Here is a 17,834-nt window from a genome sequence, read left to right on the forward strand (position 1 = left end):
GTAGCAGAAAGCCAGTCAGTGCCAGGAGTTAAAGTGAGGTGCTCACCATTATGTCCCCAGGAGCTCCCCAACCCAGGTCAGATATTACCACACCCCACCATCAACTACATAATCTTGGGCTGTGCCTTCTGTACCCTGAGCAGTCGTCACTTCTGACTTCAGGTTCTTACTGGACAGGCTAATCAGGAGTGATCTCTGTGAGGCCTATGAGCACACCTAAAGGGGAGACCCATAAGTCACTTTTGTCAGAACTGCCTAGGGTGCTTTTCTCTGCTGAGGCCCCTCACACTCTCCCTCTCCCCCAGCCACATGGGTCCTCATTGTCCACCTTCTATCCACACTCGGTCACTTTCCCAGCATGAGTCATCATGCCTGGTCATCATATGAGTGAGCCCTGCAAGCCTGAGGAAGACCATCAGGACTGAAGGGAGAATCAGAACCTGGTGGAGGTGCAGCTGTTCTGGGCTATGCAGGAGGAGGAGGGGGTGGGGAGGGGGGAGGGGGAGGAGGAGTTGGCCCTCTCTCTCTCCTCCTCTCTATCTTCCTCCCACTCAGTCCTGCTTTTAGAAAGCCTAGAGGAGGTGTCTGCTGCTGAGAAATCAATCCTCCCCAGAGTCCTCAGGGTGCCTTCCCCTCCCCCATGCCATGGCAGCCTTTTCAGGGAGCCAATCTGAAGATGGAAGGTCCAGCAGCCAAGATGAGGAGGGTCCAAACACTGAGGGGGAGCCCTGAAGATGATGCCGATTCCTTGCTCCAGAAAGCACTGCATTTGATGACGATGGAAATGGTGGAGTTCCTGCTTCTGAAGTATCGTACAAAGGAGCTAACCACAAAGGCAGAAATGCTGAGTAGTGTCATCAAAGAGCACGAGGATCACTTCCCTGAGATCTTCAGCAAGGCCACTGAGTACATGCAGGTGATCTTTGGCATTGATGTGAAGGAAGTGGACCACAGTACCCACACCTATATGCTGGTCACTACCTTGGGGCTCACCTATGATGGGATGGTGAGCGATGGGCACAGATATCCCAATACTGGTCTCCTGGTCACAGTTCTGAGAGTGATTGCTGTGCATGATGATTGTGTCCCTGAGGAGAAAGTCTGGGAAGCACTGAATACTTTAGGGCTGCATGATGGGAAGGAGCATTGGCTCTATGGGGAGCCCAGGGAGCTCCTCACCAAAGTTTGGGTGCAGAAACAGTACCTGGTGTACCACCAGGTGCCCAATAGTGATCCTGCACGCTATGAGTTCCTGTGGGGTCTCAGGGCCCATGCTGAGACCACCATATCGAAAGCCCTCAAGATTCTTGACAGTGGTAATGACAGGGATCCCCGTTCCCTCCCATCCCTGCCTGAAGGGCCTGAGTGCAATGAGGACCACTATGCCTGAGCCACAGTTGCATCCAGGCAAGTTTCAGGCCCATATGCATCAGCTTTTTTTTCTTCTTCCTTTTTTCTTGGCATAAAATGAGGCCCATTTTCCACTCTGTGTTTGAGGAAAGAGCAGACAATATTCTACATAGTGAGGCCCAGGGCGAGTTGGGGGAATAAGGGCTGTAGCATCTTTGAGTTCCTATAATGATTGAGAAATGTATCCTTGACTCATTTGGGAATTTTTTAAGGGAACTTTCCAATGTTGTTTCTTTTCATAGAATGTTTCATAGGCTTTAGCATCTAAGTTTGTGAATGACATCGGGCACATATGTATTTGTACTTGTCTAATTCAAGAGTAAGATTTGTTACTGTGTTACACAAATTGGGATATTTCCCATCCTAGTTTTAGATCCCAAACTACATAACATGTCTTTAGAGCAGGATTTTCTTGGAAACGTGAAAGAACACAGCAGTACAATTGATGGAGTCAAGAAATAGAAAAATAAAAGCAAAAGGTTGTTAATTCTTGCTTCTTATCCCTTCTCCTCTGTCTTTCTCTGAAGTAAACTATATAAGGATCCTTGTATTTGCTTGCTTCAGTCAAGGAAGTGGATGGATTTCATCTGAATAAAGACAACCTCTCCTCCATGGTTCATTTAATCCCCAGACATTCACAGAGCCTATGTCTTCTGGAAGGCCCTGTGTTAGTAGTGGGGACACCAACATAAGCAGGGCACACCCACCCACAGGATGATAGTGTAGTAGCCCAAGTCACATAAGGAAGGTGGTGAGGTGTCCCCTAAATCCTACAGAACAAGTAACAGAGCCCCTTCTGTTAGCCTCCAGGAGACAGCAGTCAAATGTGCATGGCCTAAGCCAGGGTATTTGGAGCTTTAGGAATCTGTGATTCCCTCTGCGGGGGTTGATTGTAAGGAAGCTGTGGGTGGCAGTGGCACATTGTCTGTCTTGGGTGTGAGAGAAAAGTCTGAAATGGAAAATTGTCCTAACAAGTTCCTTTTGAATCATGAATAAACCAGAGGTGCTGGGGTCCAACCCCAGCGGGCCCAGGGGTCCCCAAAGGTGTGGACAGAGTCGGCGAAGAAGGAATGACACGGAGACAGCGTTCAGTTGATCAGCAGCCTAGCCAGGATCTCCAGCCAAGTTCGGGTCTGGATCTCCAGTGAAGTTCTGTTTAGGATCTCCAGCCAGGTTCTGTGTCCATGGTCTCTTGCTAGGTTCTCCAGCCAGGTTCTCCAGGTTCTCCAGCCAGGTTCTGTAGCCATGTTCCCTCGCTAGGTTCTCCAGCCAGGTTCAGTCACCAGGTTCTAGTCAGGTTCTCTTGCCAATGTCTGTAGTCAGGTTCAGTCCAGGATCTTTTGCCATGTTCTCTCACTAGGTTCTGTCTCTAGGTTCTGAGGGCAGTTTCTGTCCAGGATCTTTTGCCATGTTCTCTCCAGCGAAGTTCTTCTGTCTCTAGAGAACGTTCTGTGTAGGTTCTGTGCCAATTTCTGTCTCTCTTCCTTCTGTCTTCTTACATCTGTATTTATACCAGTTGATTCCAATCCTATCAATCTCTATTTCAAAGGTTAGGGCGTTTCTTATCTCCATTCCAGGAAGTAAAGATTATGTAGCTTAAGCATGATTGTTCGTAGTTAAAGTGATTAATTACCCACCTGGCACTTAGTTAAGAGGTTTTATTCCCGCCCTAACTTCAGGGGAAAATCCCTACCTGGGGAAACAACCTTTCTCAGAGACCTTGGTTAAAACACATAGTGCCTAGAAGGTGAGCAAACATATTAAGAACAGTATGCCATATATGCCAGGTCCCTTGAAACAGCAAGCATGGACCAGCTCCTGGCACAGAGGGAAATCTCCACCTGGTTAGAAGGGTGGTTTCCTGCACGCAGTCTCAGTGTCATTGGACAGCAAGAGCACTAGGTGTGTTATACCCATCATCTGCACAGATTTCTACAGAAATACAGATACGAGACCATGAGTAACATGATAGCTTGGGAGAGCCACAACCCACAGCATAATTAGGTTTGAATGATAATAATCTTGAGTGTGATCTGGCCAATCATTATCAAGGGATAGATTTTGGGTGGGGGTGAAATGAATGAAAACATTTGTTTGGATCAAAGAGCAGCTTGGACGGAGGGAAAGAGTTGTTCCTAGACTCTCTTTCTAGAAGCTTTGTGTTGTGTCCAGCTGGGAAGGCTCCACACACATGAATTTGAGCATACATCCATGAATTGGAAAAATTTGCTGAGTTTTATCTGTGGAACATCCTGTTTGGCCGATTGTGTGTTCTATGCCCTACTGAGCTGCATATTCTCTAACATGACCTTGATAACAAGTAATCCCAGTGCCAACAGAGAGAGTGGAAGTATCTGGGATAAAAATGATATCTATAATAATAAAAGCGTAATATGCAAATCGAGCGAACAACTGAACAGCAGAACGACCATCCTGATGACCTTCCAGATGATCATACTGTGACATGCACTGGCACCAGGCCAGCCAAGGTGGGTGTGATTCAATTAGTTGGGGGGTCCCTGACATCACCCCACGATCATCCTGCAGAAGGAGGCCCAGGCCAGCCAAGCGATTGCACCCCATGCCTGTTGCCAGAAGAGGGAGGTGATTGGTGGTGTGGGGAGGAGGGGGGCAGCGCCACACAGATGGCAAGCAGTGGCAGAAGCAGGGGCTGGGCCAGCTGCCAGCAGCCTGGGGAAGGAAAGCCCGATAGGCCCTGGTCACCGGCCAGGCCTAGGGACCCTACTGGAGGGGTCCCGGATTGAGAGAGGGCGCAGACTGGGCTGAGGGAACCCCCCCCCCCCTCTGCCATGCATGAATTCTGTGCAGCCAGCCTCTTGTTTGAAATAATTGCCATTCATCACATTCCAATTGCCACCAGGCACTGTATGAGATGCTTTACAGACAATCCACACATTCCTGGTCTCTGGACCTTCCTACCAGTCTCCAGGTGTTTTTTGTCCTTCCTTGAAATATGTCACATCCTCAGCTGGACCTCAGTTGGTAATTCTGGTGAATGCTCACCAATTTAGTTGTATTTCCATTCTTGCCCTGGATGGAGGTGCAGGAGAGGTCTGCCTATTCAGCTGCCGTATTCTCCCTCTCCCAACACCACTTATTGAAGAGACTGTCTTTACCCCATTGCAGACTCTTGCCTCCTTTGTCAAATATAAATTCACAATATAGGCATGGATTGATCCCTGGGCTCTATTTTGTTCCATTGATCCATATGTCTGCTCTTATACCAGTACCTGGCTATTTTGATTATAATAGCTTTATACTATAGTTTGATATCAGTTACTGTGATTCCTCCAACTTTGCCCTACTTTCTCAAAAGGTACTGAGCATGGGGCCTAATAAACACTGTCTGACTGGCAGGCATGGGACCCAGGATTGAAATTCTGAAACTGAGCAGTCTTAGCCAAGGGACGTCAGTTCCATAATACCTTCTTTCAACTCCACTGAAGTCAGTCGTGTGAATATTTCATTTCAGAGGACAAGATGAGCCGGGTTCTCTAGATTCCTCACCACAGTAGAAATCCAGTGGCTCTTGAATCAGAGATCATGAACTAATGTCCCTCCAGAAACCTTGGGACTCTAGAGTGCCTAAAATATATCAAAATGAACACCTTTTCTCCAAAAAATGCCAGACTCTGGTTTCCAGAGCCTTCTCTCCAATTTCCATCCCATAAAATGGGAAAATCCATTTAAATAAGTAATCAGCAGAGTCATGAGCTAGCAAAGGCCACAAAGACTTTAAAGAACTCACGTAAGAGAGATTAAAAATGGTGGCAGAGTACATGGATGTTACATGGACGTGCTCTCAGGAACAAACTGGCATTACAATTAAAATACAGAAAAATATCCTGAATGATCAATGGAAGACTCACAGGAGAGAACCCTGATACCTGAGGACTGAAAGTGGAGACTGCATAGAGACTGGTAGGAAGTACAGAGGCATGAGAGAAAAGAAAACTGTTACCTATAAAGGAGTTTCCATAAAGCTGACACCTGATTTCTCATCAGAAATTCTACAGGCCAGAAGGGAATGGCAATGAAGTACTCAAGGAAATGGAAAGCAAAGATCTGAGACAAAGATTACTATAGCCAGCAAGGCTATCATTAAAAACAGATGGTCAAATAAAGAATTTTCCAGACAAAAAAAATGGGCTAAAATAGTACATCACCACCAAGCCAGCAGTATAAGAAATGCTAAAGGGATTGTTGTCATGAGAAGAAGAAACAGAGAGAGAAACCTAGGCATACAGAATTAAAATGGCAATAAATAAGTACTTATCCTATCTAATAATAGACAAACATGGTAATTGACCATACCTTCACTATGCCTCCCATTGGCTAATCAGGGCGATATGCAAATTAACCGCCAACAAAGATGGCGGCTAATTTGCAAACTGCAGGCAGGGCGGGACAGCGTGAGCTGCCAGCGCAAGCCACCATCCAGGCCCCCGTGTGTGACCCCAGAATCCGCCTGCCTGCCATCCGTGATTGGATCTGATCCCGGGCTGCAGGCTGGCCCCAGAAGCCACCTGATTTGGCAGTAACTCTATTAGTAAGCACTCTGAAAGTCAGTGGCAAACATGCACCAATTAAAGGACAGATTATGAGGGTGAATCAAAAACAAAACCCACTTTAAATATAAAGACACATATAGATTAAAAGTAAAGAATTAAGCTGCAGCCTGTTTTTCTCAGTGGATAGAGGATTAGCCCATGGACTGAAGGGTCCCAGGTTTGTTTCCAGTCAAGGGCATGTACCTCAGTTGCTGGCTTGATCCCCAGTCCCTATCAGAGCATGTGCAGGAGGCAACCAATCAATGTGTCTCTCCCTTTCCCTTCACTCTCTCTAAAATTCAGTAGAAAAATATCCTTGGGTGAAGATTAACAAAAACAAAGTAAATGGATTAAGTAACATTAAAGAGAGTATAAGAAAAATATATTCCAAATTTTGTTAGTTGTATAATGGTTATGTTTAAATTATTAACACCTAAGAAATTGGGTGAAGGGTACATATAATATGCTGTAGTATTTTATAGTTTTTTTTTTACATGTATGAGGTTATTTCAAATTAAAATATTAAAAAATTAAAAATTAATAAAATATTAATTGAAATATATCTGCATTACATGAAAAATCTCCTAATTGCTTCTAGCAAATTTATTGAATTGTTCTAAAATTTACAAGGGTTCAATTAAAAATTACTTAATTCTAAATGATATGATAGAAAATATATAATAGTGCAGTTATAAGCACTTATCTGAAAATAACAATTTAAAGAAGTGAATTTAAAGAAGGGATTAGCCAAAGAAAATATATGCACAACCCATGGACACAGACAACAGTATGGTGATGGCCAGAGAGAAGGGGGCAAGAGCTGGGTAGAAGGGGCAAAAGGGAAGAAATAGGGACATCCTATATAATAATAATAAAAGGCTAATATGCAAATTAACTGAATGGCAGAATAATTGGTTTCTATGATGCGCACTGGCCATCAGGGCGCAGATGCTTAATGCAGGAGCTGCCCCCTGGTGGTCAGTGCACTTCCATATGGGGAGTGCCACTCAGCCAGAAGCTGGCTCATGGCTGGACAGCGCAGAGGTGGTGGCAGGAGCCTCTCCCACCTCCGTGGCAGCACTAAGAATGTCCAACTAACAGTTTAGATCCGATCCCTTGGGGGCCTAAGCCTTTAGTCGGACATCCCCCGAGGGCTCTCTGGCTGCCAGAAGGATGTCTGACTGCAAGCTTAGGCCTGATCCCCTGGGGAGTGGGCCTAAGTCGACAGGTGGACATCCCCCAAGGGGTCCTGGACTGCAAATGGGCACAGGCCGAGCTGAGGGATCCCCCCCCTCGAGTGCACAAATTTTTGTGCACCGGGCCTCTAGTCAATAATAACCCTTAATGTAAATGGATTAAATGCTCCAGTCAAAAGTCATAGGGTAGCTGAATGGATTTAAAACCTGACCCAATTATATTCTGTCTACAAGAGACCCACCTCAGAACAAAATACATACACAGGATGAGAGTGAAGGGATGGAAATTTTTTTTCCATGCAAATAGAAAAGAAACAAAAAAGTTGGAGTAGCAATACTCATATCCAACAAAATAGACTTTAAAATGAAGGCCATCACAAGACACAACAAAGGTCACTATATAATAATAAAGAGATTGATCCAATAAGAGGATATAACGTTGGTGAACATACATGCACCCAATATAGGAGCACCAAAAACAAACAAACAAAAAAAACCCCAAAAAACAAACAAACGAAAAATACTTCTAGAGGACTTTAACTGAGAGATCGACAACAATACAGTCATAGTATGGGACTTTAACACCTCACTGATTTCGCTGGTTAGATGTTCCAGAAAAAAACTTAACAAGAAATCAATGACTCTAAAAGACACACTGGATCAGATGGATTTAATTGACATTTATTGAACATTTCACCCCAACGCAGCAAACTATACATTCTTGTCAAGTGCACATGGATCATTTACAAAGACAGACCCCCTTGATAGACATAAAGCAATTCTTTACAAGTTAAAGAAGATTGAAATCATATCAAGCATCTTCTCAGATCACAGTGGAATGAAATTACAAACCAACTACAGTAAAAATACCCCAAAACATTCAAGCATATTGAGGCTGAATATCATGTTATTAACAGATTGTTTGCGGGTAGTTTTTATCGCACGCTAACAGGTGGCACAGGCCATTTTTGCTAATTTTTTGTGCAAATGGCAACGTTCAGTGAAATTATGATAACTTTAGTTTACGTATTTATACGTTTCCCGCATTCTACCGCTAGTCTATAAAAAACGTATTAATACGTGTCCCGCGCTGTACTACCAGTCAACGTAAAACGTATAAATACGTTTCCCACATACCATGTGTTAAGCAATGAATGGGTTACCAACGAGACCAAATAAAGAAATAAAACATTTCCTGGAAACAAAAGAAAATGAACACACAACAACCCAAAATCTCTGGGACACAGAAAAGCAGTACTGAGAGGGAAATTCATAGCACTACAGGCATACCTCAAAAAACAAGGAAAATCAGCAATAAATTATTGAACCCTACAACTTAAAGAACTAGAAAGAGAACAACAAGAAAAGTCCAGGGTAAGTAGAAGGAAAGAAATAATAAAAATTAGATCCAAAATAAATAACATATCTACACTAATAAAAGAGAAAAATGGTAATTGGCGTACGGCGATACCTTTTTCATTGGCTAATCAGGGCTATATGCAAATTAACTGCCAACAAGATGGCGGCTAATTTGCATATGTAGGCACAATGCAGGGAGGCAAAAGGGAAAGCAGGAAGAAGCCCCCTGCCACTGACAGTGATCGGAAACCCAGGGGGGAGCTAAGAGCTGGGGGGCAGGGCAAAGGCAGCCCTGGGGCCGCCTTTGCCCTGCCCCCCAGCCATGATCGAAGAATCAGGCGCCTTTGCGGCCCTGGCCAGTGATAGCAAGGGGTTGAGCCAGCGATGGGAGCTGGGCACGGTCAAAGCTGGCAGTACCAGGAGCTAGGGGTCCCTTGCCTGGGCCTAAAGCGAAGCCCACGATCGCGGCGCCCCCCGCTGCCACTGCAGGTCCCCGCTGCCTGGGCCGGACGCCTAGGCCAGAGGTGTCAGGCCTGGGCAGGGGCGGAGCCTGCAACCGCGGGGAGCTGGGGGTCCCCTGCCCAGGCCTGACACCTCTGCCGGAGGCCTCAGGCCTGGTCAAGGGGCCGATCCAGTGATTGGTGATCGGAGGGTGATGAGGGTCAACTCCTCTGGCTGAGGCATCAGGCCTGGGCAGGGGGTGGAGCCGGGGATTGGGGGGATATGATGGTCCCCTTGCCCAGGCCTGAAGCCTGGGTCAGAGGCGTCAGGCTTGGGCGGGGGGTGGAGCAAGCGATCAGAGGGAGATGGGGGTCCCCTGCCCAGGCATGATTCCTGGGCCAGAGGCCTCAGGCCTGGGCGGGGGCCAGAGCCAGTGATTGGGGGGAGATGGGGGTCCCCTGTCCAAGCCTGACACCTCTGGCGGAGGCGTCAGACCTGGGCAAGGGGCCGATCAGGCGATCGGAGGGTGATGGGGGTCAACGCCTGAGGGCTCCCAGTATGTGAGAGGGGGCAGGCTGGGCTGAGGGACACTCCCCCCCCCACACACCCAGTGCATGAATTTCATGCACCGGGCCCCTAGTGTGTATATATATATATATGTATTGATATATATATATCAATGAAACCAGGAGCTGGTTCTTTGAAAGGATAAACAAAATTGATAAACCATTAGCCAGACTCATCAAGAAATAAAGAGAGAGGACCCAAATAAATAAAAATAGAAACAAAATAGAGGAGTAACCACTGACACCACAGATATACAAAGGATTGTAAGAAAATACTATGAACTACTATATGCCAACAAGTTGGACAATGTGGATGAAATGGACAAATTCCTAGAAAAATACAATCTCCCAAAACTAAATCAGGAGGAATCAGAAAACCTGAATAGACCAATAACAACTGATGAAATAGAAGCAGTAATAATAATAAAAAAAAAAACTCCAAGGTAACAAAAGCCCAGGACCAGATTGATTCACAGGAGAGTTTTACCAAATATTCAAAGAACTAACACCTATACTCCTCAAACTATTTCAGAAAATCCAAGGGGAAGGGACAGTTCCAAACTCTTTTTATGAGGCCCGCATTATCTTAATTCCAAAACCAGATAAAGGCCCTACAAAGAAAGAGAATTTCAGGCCAATATCTCTGATGAACATAGATACTAAAATCCTCAACAAAATATTAGCAAATCACATCCAGCAATATATTAAAAAGATCATACACCATAACCAAGTGGGATTTATTCTGTGGACGCAAGGCTGGTATAATATTCGTAAATCAATAAATGTGATACATCACAAAAACAAATTGAAAGACAAAAATCACAGGCTCACATCAATAGATGCAGAAAAAACATTCAACAAAATTCAACACCCATCTCTATCCTATCTAATAATAGACAAACATGGTAATTAACTGTAACTTCGCTACCCTTCCCATTGGCTAATCAGTGAGATATGCAAATTAACTGCCAACCAAGATGGCGTCCAGCAGCCACGCAGCTGAAGCGAACATGAGGCTTGGTTGCCCCGGCGATGGAGGAAGCTAAAGTTCCCCGCCTCCTGCAGCCCAGCTCTGATCTCCGGATGGAACAATGTTGCAATTATAGAAGCTAAATAAACCCCAGGTACCTGCTTTTAGCCGCCAGTGGGCTCAGAGCTTAGAGCGCCAGTGATGGCAACAGAGTTTCAATTATAGAATCTAAACAAACCGAGATACCTGCTTTCAGCCAGCCACGGCCTCAGAGCTGGCAACGGCCTCAGAGCTGGAGCTGGCTCTCAGCTCCAGTGACAGCTATAGAAGGTAAATAAAACCCAGAATAAAAAAAAAATTAAAAAAAGAGCCTGGGAGCTTCAGTCGCCCGCCAGCCTGAAAACGGCCCTCAGCCCCTCACCCAGACTGGCCAGGCACCCCAGTGGGGACCCCCACCCTGAAGGGGGTGTGACCAGCTGCAAACAGCCATCATCCCCTCATCCAGGCTGGCCAGGCACCCAAGTGGGACACCCACCCTGATCCGGGACACCCTTCAGGGCAAACCAGCCAGCCCCCACCCATGCACCAGGCCTCTATCCTATATAGTAAAAGGGTAATATGCAAACTGACCCTAACAGCAGAAAGACTGGGAATGACTGATCACTATGACACACACTGACCACCAGGGGGCAGACGCTCAATGTGGGAGCTGCCCTCTGGTGGTCAGGGCGCTCTCACATGGGAGGAGCTCTGCTCAGCCACAAGCCAGGCTGATGGCTGCCAGTACAGCGGTGGTAGTGGGAGCCTCTCCTGCCTCCTCAGCAGCGCTAAGGATGTCCGACTGCAGTTTAGCCCTGCTCCCTGCTGGCAAGTGGACATCCCCCAAGGGCTGCTGGGCTGCCAGAGGGATGGCTGATTGCCATCTTAGGCCCAATTCCCTGGGGAGTGGGCCTAAGCCAGCAGGTGGTCATCCCCTGAGGGGTCCCAGACTGCAAGAGGGCACAGGCCAGGCTGAAGGACTCCCCTCCCCCCCGACTGCACAAATTTTTGTGCACTGGGCCTCTAGTATATATATATATATATATATATATATATATATATATATATATATATATATATATAAAACCCTAATATGAAAATAGACCAAATGGCAGAACAATGCCAAATCCCAGCAAAGGGACCAAAGACAGGCTAAGACCTGGGACCAATTACTCTCCCCAGGACAGCTGCCACACATAGTTCCTGGAGAGGAGGTTAGGTGAGAGCCAAGCAGAAAGTCAGCACCTTGCTCAGGAGGCTGGAGTTCAGAGCAGGCTATAGTCCTGGCAGGGGAATGGTGATTTCTTATGGGAGCAGGACCATGGCTGAGACCCATCACACCAGCCACTCATGGGGCAGGCTCAGGACATCTAAAAAATGTCAGAACATTCCTGCTGATAGGCAGTAAAGCTCTTGTGTACTCTGCCCCAACATCATCAGGACTGGCCAGACAACTGGGTGATGTGTGTCTGCAGAGGCTACATTACAGGTTTCTGTACCCTGAAAAGTCCTCCCTGAAGAACCTGGGAAATTCTCAGTATGTTCAAGCTGTCCCTGCCCTGTGGTCCATAGCCTCCTTGTGGGAGCACTATCTCACACCAATCAGTTCCCTCCAGGAATGGGCATTTGGTGTTCCTACTTTCATCCTGCAGTGCCCCACAGGGTTCTGGTCCTGGCACTTGTCCCAAAGACACTCATTTCATGATGTCCCGAGGGTTCCAGCTCATCTCCTGCTACATCTGCCCTGATTTCTTCCACAGGCCAGTCCAGGGCAACTCAGATGGAATCTGGTGGGTGTTCCTCGTTCCAACTCTCCTGGGATTGCTGAGCATCTTCCAAGCCTGCATCCCTGGACCCTAAAGCCCTCCTCTGTTCAGGTCCTTTCCAAATTCTCACTTGGCTCTCAGGTATCTGGGGCCTGGTAGGGGACATCCTGTTGACCACCCCTGCCATCTTCTACCTTCCTCTGCTCAAATTGCCTGTTTGGAACACAAGGTCCAAACTGGTTTTGTGGGTGACTGACAAGGCACCCTTGCCACCCTCTCTACCCTTAGCCTCATCCTCAGACACCAACCCCTAATAATCACCTGAATAAGACCATCAGTTTAATCAAGCATTTGAGCATAACCATGGGAATTATTTGAAAACTGGTGGCCTGGTGCACGAATTCATGCACATTGAAAGGAAATTAATTAGAAGAAATATTTTAATATTGCTATTCACCCTTTCTCTATAATAGAAGTGTCAACCAAATTCACAATTGACAATGACAAATGGAAATCCATGTGCGCAATTGGCCCCAGTGAGAGCTTTATATATATATATATATATATATATATATATATATATATATATATTGATAAACTTGCTTAATTAGACCTGTTTTCTAATTTAGCTATACTTTTCCCAGCCCAGTGAAGCACCCCAACTTCTCTTTCAGATAACTGCCAGCAACACAGCAGTAAATACCAACATGAAGCAGATTATTATTGTAGTTCACGCAGGGAGAACAATGGGTAAAATATTTAACTGCAGCAGTATTTAACTATAGTCTGCACAGTGACAAAAACCTGAAGTCATTTTCAAGGTCTGCCATTTCTTACTTCTTTTCAGTTGGGTCAATTTCTAAGCTTTCTAAATCTCCCTTTTCTGGCTAATGAAAAGAAAATAGGATTCCACCGAGTCTCCGATCTACCTACTCCAGGACTTCTGTGAGGATCAAATGAGATGAGGTACAGGAAAATGCTTCACGGACAGTTGGTTAAAGTGTGAAATGTTTGCACCTGGCTATAAAGCAAGTTGTGTCCCTGGGCTGAAGAAACTGCAAGAAGGTTAGTTATCACTAGGGAGAGAAAGCTGGGTGTTGCTACGTGACATCATTACTCAGTGCCCACAGCCACCGTTTCTGGGCTGGGCTGGGCTGTGGGCCACATTTTTCACCATGGGGTCTCAGCAGCGTTGGCTGCAATTTGGTGGGGTGTTGCTCTGGGGTGGTGGCAGAGACTGTGTCCACTTGGGGGAAGCCAAGTGTTGCTTTGTGGGCGGCAGGTCTGCAGTGCCATTTCTCTGTAAATGGCCAGTGAGCATCACAGAAGCTCCTGCACTGAGTGTCTGTCCCCTGGTGGTCAGTGTGCATCATAGCCACTGGTTAGATGGACAATTAGCATATTAGCCTTTTATATATATAGAAGATAACTTGCAGTCACAGTGATTAGTCACATGGTCACATGACAATGATTATTATTTACCCATCACTAGGAAACTCACCAGGAAGATATCTCACATCCTGCCAGCTCTGCCTGAATCATACTGGCTGAAAGAGGATACTCTTCTGGGGCTGTCATGCGAAGATAACTGCACATGAACATCATTACTGGGGACACAGGAAGAGCAAAGCCCCAAGATGTGCAGACTGGGGCCAGGGTGGAGAGAGAGTGGACAGCAGTGGTGATGGGGGCAATGGGCAGGGACCCAGAAGGAGGACACCACCATGCCAACAGAGCCAGTTGGCTGCCTGCCTCCTTATCACCATCCATCACAGCACTGAGGGGTAGATTGGAGCAGCTCAGGAGCCTAGGGGTGCAGTAGGCATGAAGGAATTCCTGCAGCCAGCTTCCACTGGGCTGGCTCCTCCTTTGAACATCCCCATCCCTGCCCAGGGCCTTAAAGGCACACAATCTGGCATCTCACTTCTCAAGGGAACATGTGCGTGGCTTAAGTCTCTGGGTGAACTAGCACACTGCTCTGTGTCTGCATTCTCATGGCCTGAGAATGAATCCACAGACCTTGTGCAGCCTTCTGTAGAAATTGCTGTGATAAACAATGCTGCTGCTCAACATTCAGTGGCAAAGGGTCATCACACAGCCCTTGCTAAGTACAAGATTACTGGCAATGCAGGGTCCCCATTCATTCAGGGAAGAGGAAAACAAGGTGAGGATGAGCACTTGACATCTCCCAGTCAACAGTTGCATGGTAGAAGCTCCAAAATGTAGTTGCTGTAATCTGTGGTGACAAAATCCCCTTCATTTCTGGGAGGACTTTCTCAGAAAGTCACATTTCCCTTGAAATTCTCCACCTTTTCCCAGTGCCCCCCACTACTATGTGAAAGATGCTTCAAATCCCCCATCACATGTAATTTTCAAATCATTCTACACATCTCAGCAGAGAAAGCTCACCCTCTTAATTCCGGAGGACCTTTCTGCACTTTCCATAGCAATACCCCCTGAAATCTCATGAGGCTGTGGATTTTCTCCTTTCTTCCTGTTCAATATCACAATATCCACCTGTGAGTCTCTGCTGCCTTCCACATTTCTGAGTGTACATGAACAAGGAAACTGGTGTATATTGGATTTACAGTAGCTAGTAGTTATTTCTAGTATAGGTTTGACTCCAGACACTACCAATCTCTCCTTTGAAAATGTGTTTCTCTGGTCAATCTGAGGCAGGGGGTCCCGCGGGGGTGAGGCCGACGGAGTCCTATCGAAGCATGCCCGACTCCGGAGACAGGTTCAAGACGCAGTCTAAACTTTATTGTTTAGTACAGAGACATATATAACTTTCTGGACCAATCAGAAGTTTACAGCATCCTTAGGGCAACCAATGGTAGGAAAGTTAGGGTACTATGTAGGGGGCTCTAGGGGGCTTACTCAGGCGGGCGTTGCCACTTCCCGGTGTGCCAAGGAAGCTTGTATAGGCGGAGTGCGCTCACGCCATTGCATCCGCCGCCGCACTGAGATAAATCTCCTGAGCTCTTCCCACATCAATCAAAGATCTCAGAGCCCAATTAGAAACTAAACAGTAAATGAGCCAAAATGGCTGCTTGGTGAAATTTCCTCCTAAAGGATAGACTATTCTTTGTGGGTGTGGACTCTCAAAAACAGGGTGCAATCAACACAAAGCCCCCAGAATTCCAGTCCAATACCAACTTCTTTCCTCTTTGCAGCTACCCTTCCATTAAAACCACCTATTTTCCTTCATGTCATCTCACTAATATCCAGCACTTGCTTATAGTTGACCGAGGTAAACAGAGGGTAACTGTAATAAATTGTCAATTCAATGGAGTCAGCCCTGGCTTTCCCAGGCCAGAAAAAAAGAGTGCATGTCCAGTAACTTAGGGGCATTGTTTTAAGGAGCAAGGCCCTTATTGCTCAGGAAATCCTTGTGGTTAATGGGGATAAAACACCTATCTCTTCACTGTGTTCTTCTGAAATGAGACAGAAGCACAGGACAGACAACCTTCCCTTCCTGACTGGGGTGGATTTTTCTCTCTGATTTATACATGATCCAGAAGGAAATTCAGAGCAATTCTCCATTTCAGACGTTTACATCCAAGATACACCATCTGCAGAGTCTAGCCACTGCCACCACCCAGCTTCTTTACAATCAACCCCCACAAGGGAAACACAGCTTCCCAAAGCCCCAAACTGTTCTGGCTCAAGCCATTTACACTTGAGTGCTGTCCCCTGGAGCCCCACTGCCTCTCCCCTTCTATTACTTGTTCTATAGAACTTAGGGGACACCTCACCACTTTCCTCACATGACTGTGGCTCCTAAACTATCATCCTGTGTGTGGGTGTGCCCTGCTTATGTTGGTGTCCCCACTACTAACACAGGGCCTTCCAGAGGACATAGGCTCAGTCTGGGGGTTAAATGAACCACTGAACCATCTTTATTCAGATTAAATCCCTCCACTTTCTTGAATGAACCAAGCAAATCCAAGGATCCTTATACAGTTTGTTTCATAGAAAGACAGACAAAAAAGGGATCAGAAGTAAGAATTAACAACCTTTTGCTTTGATTTTTGTTTCTTGAACCCATTGTTTGTACCGATGAGGTCTTTCACATTTCCAAGGAAATCTTTTTCCAATGCCATATTATCTAGTTTGGGATCACAGAGTAGGATGGAAAGTGTCCCAATTTGTGTTACACAACAGCAAAACTCTTTCTTTTGAACTAGATAGTACAAATAAATGTATGGTCAACGTCAGTCACAAACTTAGATACTGAAGCTTATGAAACGTCTATGGAAAGGAACAACATTTGAAAATTTCGACACAAATCAAGGATACATTTCTAAACCCAAAGATACTACAGCCCCTATTCCTCCAACTTTCCCTGGGCCTCACTACCTAGAATGTTGACTACCCCCTTCTCAAACACAGTGAAGAATTGGCCTCACATCATGTCAGATGTGGGCCTGAAACATGCCTGGGGGAAACTTGGTTCAGGCTCCCTCTTCCTCATCACTCAGAGCCTCTTGAAACAGGGATGGGACAGACCTGGGATCCTTTCTATAATCCCTGAGAAAAAACTTGAGGACTTTCAACTTGGTGGTCTCAGCGTGGGCCCTAGGGCCCCACAGGAACTCATAGCGTGCAGGATCACTGTTGGGCACCTGTCGGTACTCCAGGTACTTTTCCTGCACCCAAACTTTGGTGAGGAGCTCCCTGGGCTCCCCATAGATCCAATGCTCCTTCCCATCACACACACCCATGACATTCAGTGCTTCCCAGACATTCTCCTCAGGGGCACAGTCACCCTCTGCAAGGATCAATCTCAGGAGCATGACCAGGAGGCCAGTGTTGGGCATGGATTGCCCATTGGACACCATCCCATCATATGTGAGCCCCAAAGTGGTGACCAGGACATAGGTGAGGTTGCTGGGGTCCACTTCCTTCACATCAATGCCAAAGAGGAGCTGCATGCATTCAGAGGCTAGGCTGAAGATCTCAGGGAAGTGGTCCTGATACTTTCTTATGACTCTACTCAGCATTTCTGCCTTAGTAGTTGGCTGCTTTGCACGATATTTCAGGAGTAGAAACTCCACCAGTTCAGTCATCTTCAAATATAGGGCATCATGGAGTGACGACTCAGCATCTCCAGAGTCCTCTCTGCTGCTTGTCTCCTGTTCATCTTGGCTGCTGAAGCCCTCATCTTCAGACTGGCTACACACAGGGGCCGCCATGGCAGAGGCAGAGTCAGGAACCCAGAGGGCTCTGGGGAGGACTTGGTGTCTCAGCAGCACACACCTTCTCTAGGCTGCGTGGGAACAAGGCAGAGAGGGACAAAGATAAGGAGACAGACACAACCAAGTCCTCATTCCCAAACAGCTGCACTTCAAACAGGCTTTGATCCTCCCTTGAGTCCTGATGGTCTTCCTTGAGATTACAGAGATCCCTTTCTAACCAAGAGGCATGATGACTCTTGTTGGACGTCAACCAGACTGTGGGCAGGAGATGGGCCATGGGGAACAACCAGTTGGATAAAGAGAGGGAACCTGAGG

General features: G+C 46.4%; 1 protein-coding gene and 1 pseudogene across 2 annotated transcripts; one reads left to right on the forward strand and one right to left on the reverse strand.

Annotated features, from left to right (window-relative positions):
- Positions 1–368: 368 nt before the first annotated feature.
- On the forward strand, positions 369–1,390 carry LOC308511003 (melanoma-associated antigen 10-like; annotated as a pseudogene). The gene is made up of 2 exons: positions 369–387; positions 597–1,390. The product of its transcript is annotated as a melanoma-associated antigen 10-like (transcript).
- Positions 1,391–16,658: 15,268 nt separating this feature from the next.
- On the reverse strand, positions 16,659–17,528 carry LOC308536321 (melanoma-associated antigen 10-like). Its single transcript, XM_081115449.1, has one exon. The coding sequence runs from the start codon at positions 17,514–17,516 to the stop codon at positions 16,776–16,778; it is 741 nt and encodes a 246-aa protein (XP_080971575.1). The 5' UTR covers positions 17,517–17,528; the 3' UTR covers positions 16,659–16,775.
- Between the last annotated feature and the right edge of the window lie 306 nt (positions 17,529–17,834).

This window comes from Myotis nattereri (genome assembly GCF_964212035.1).
Source record: "Myotis nattereri genome assembly, chromosome: X".
NCBI lineage: Eukaryota > Metazoa > Chordata > Mammalia > Chiroptera > Vespertilionidae > Myotis > Myotis nattereri.

Coding starts and splice junctions, on each gene's coding strand:
- LOC308536321 (XM_081115449.1), bottom strand. CDS start 17,516: ATGGCGGCCCCTGTGTGTAGCCAGTCTGAAGATGAGGGCTTCAGCAGC.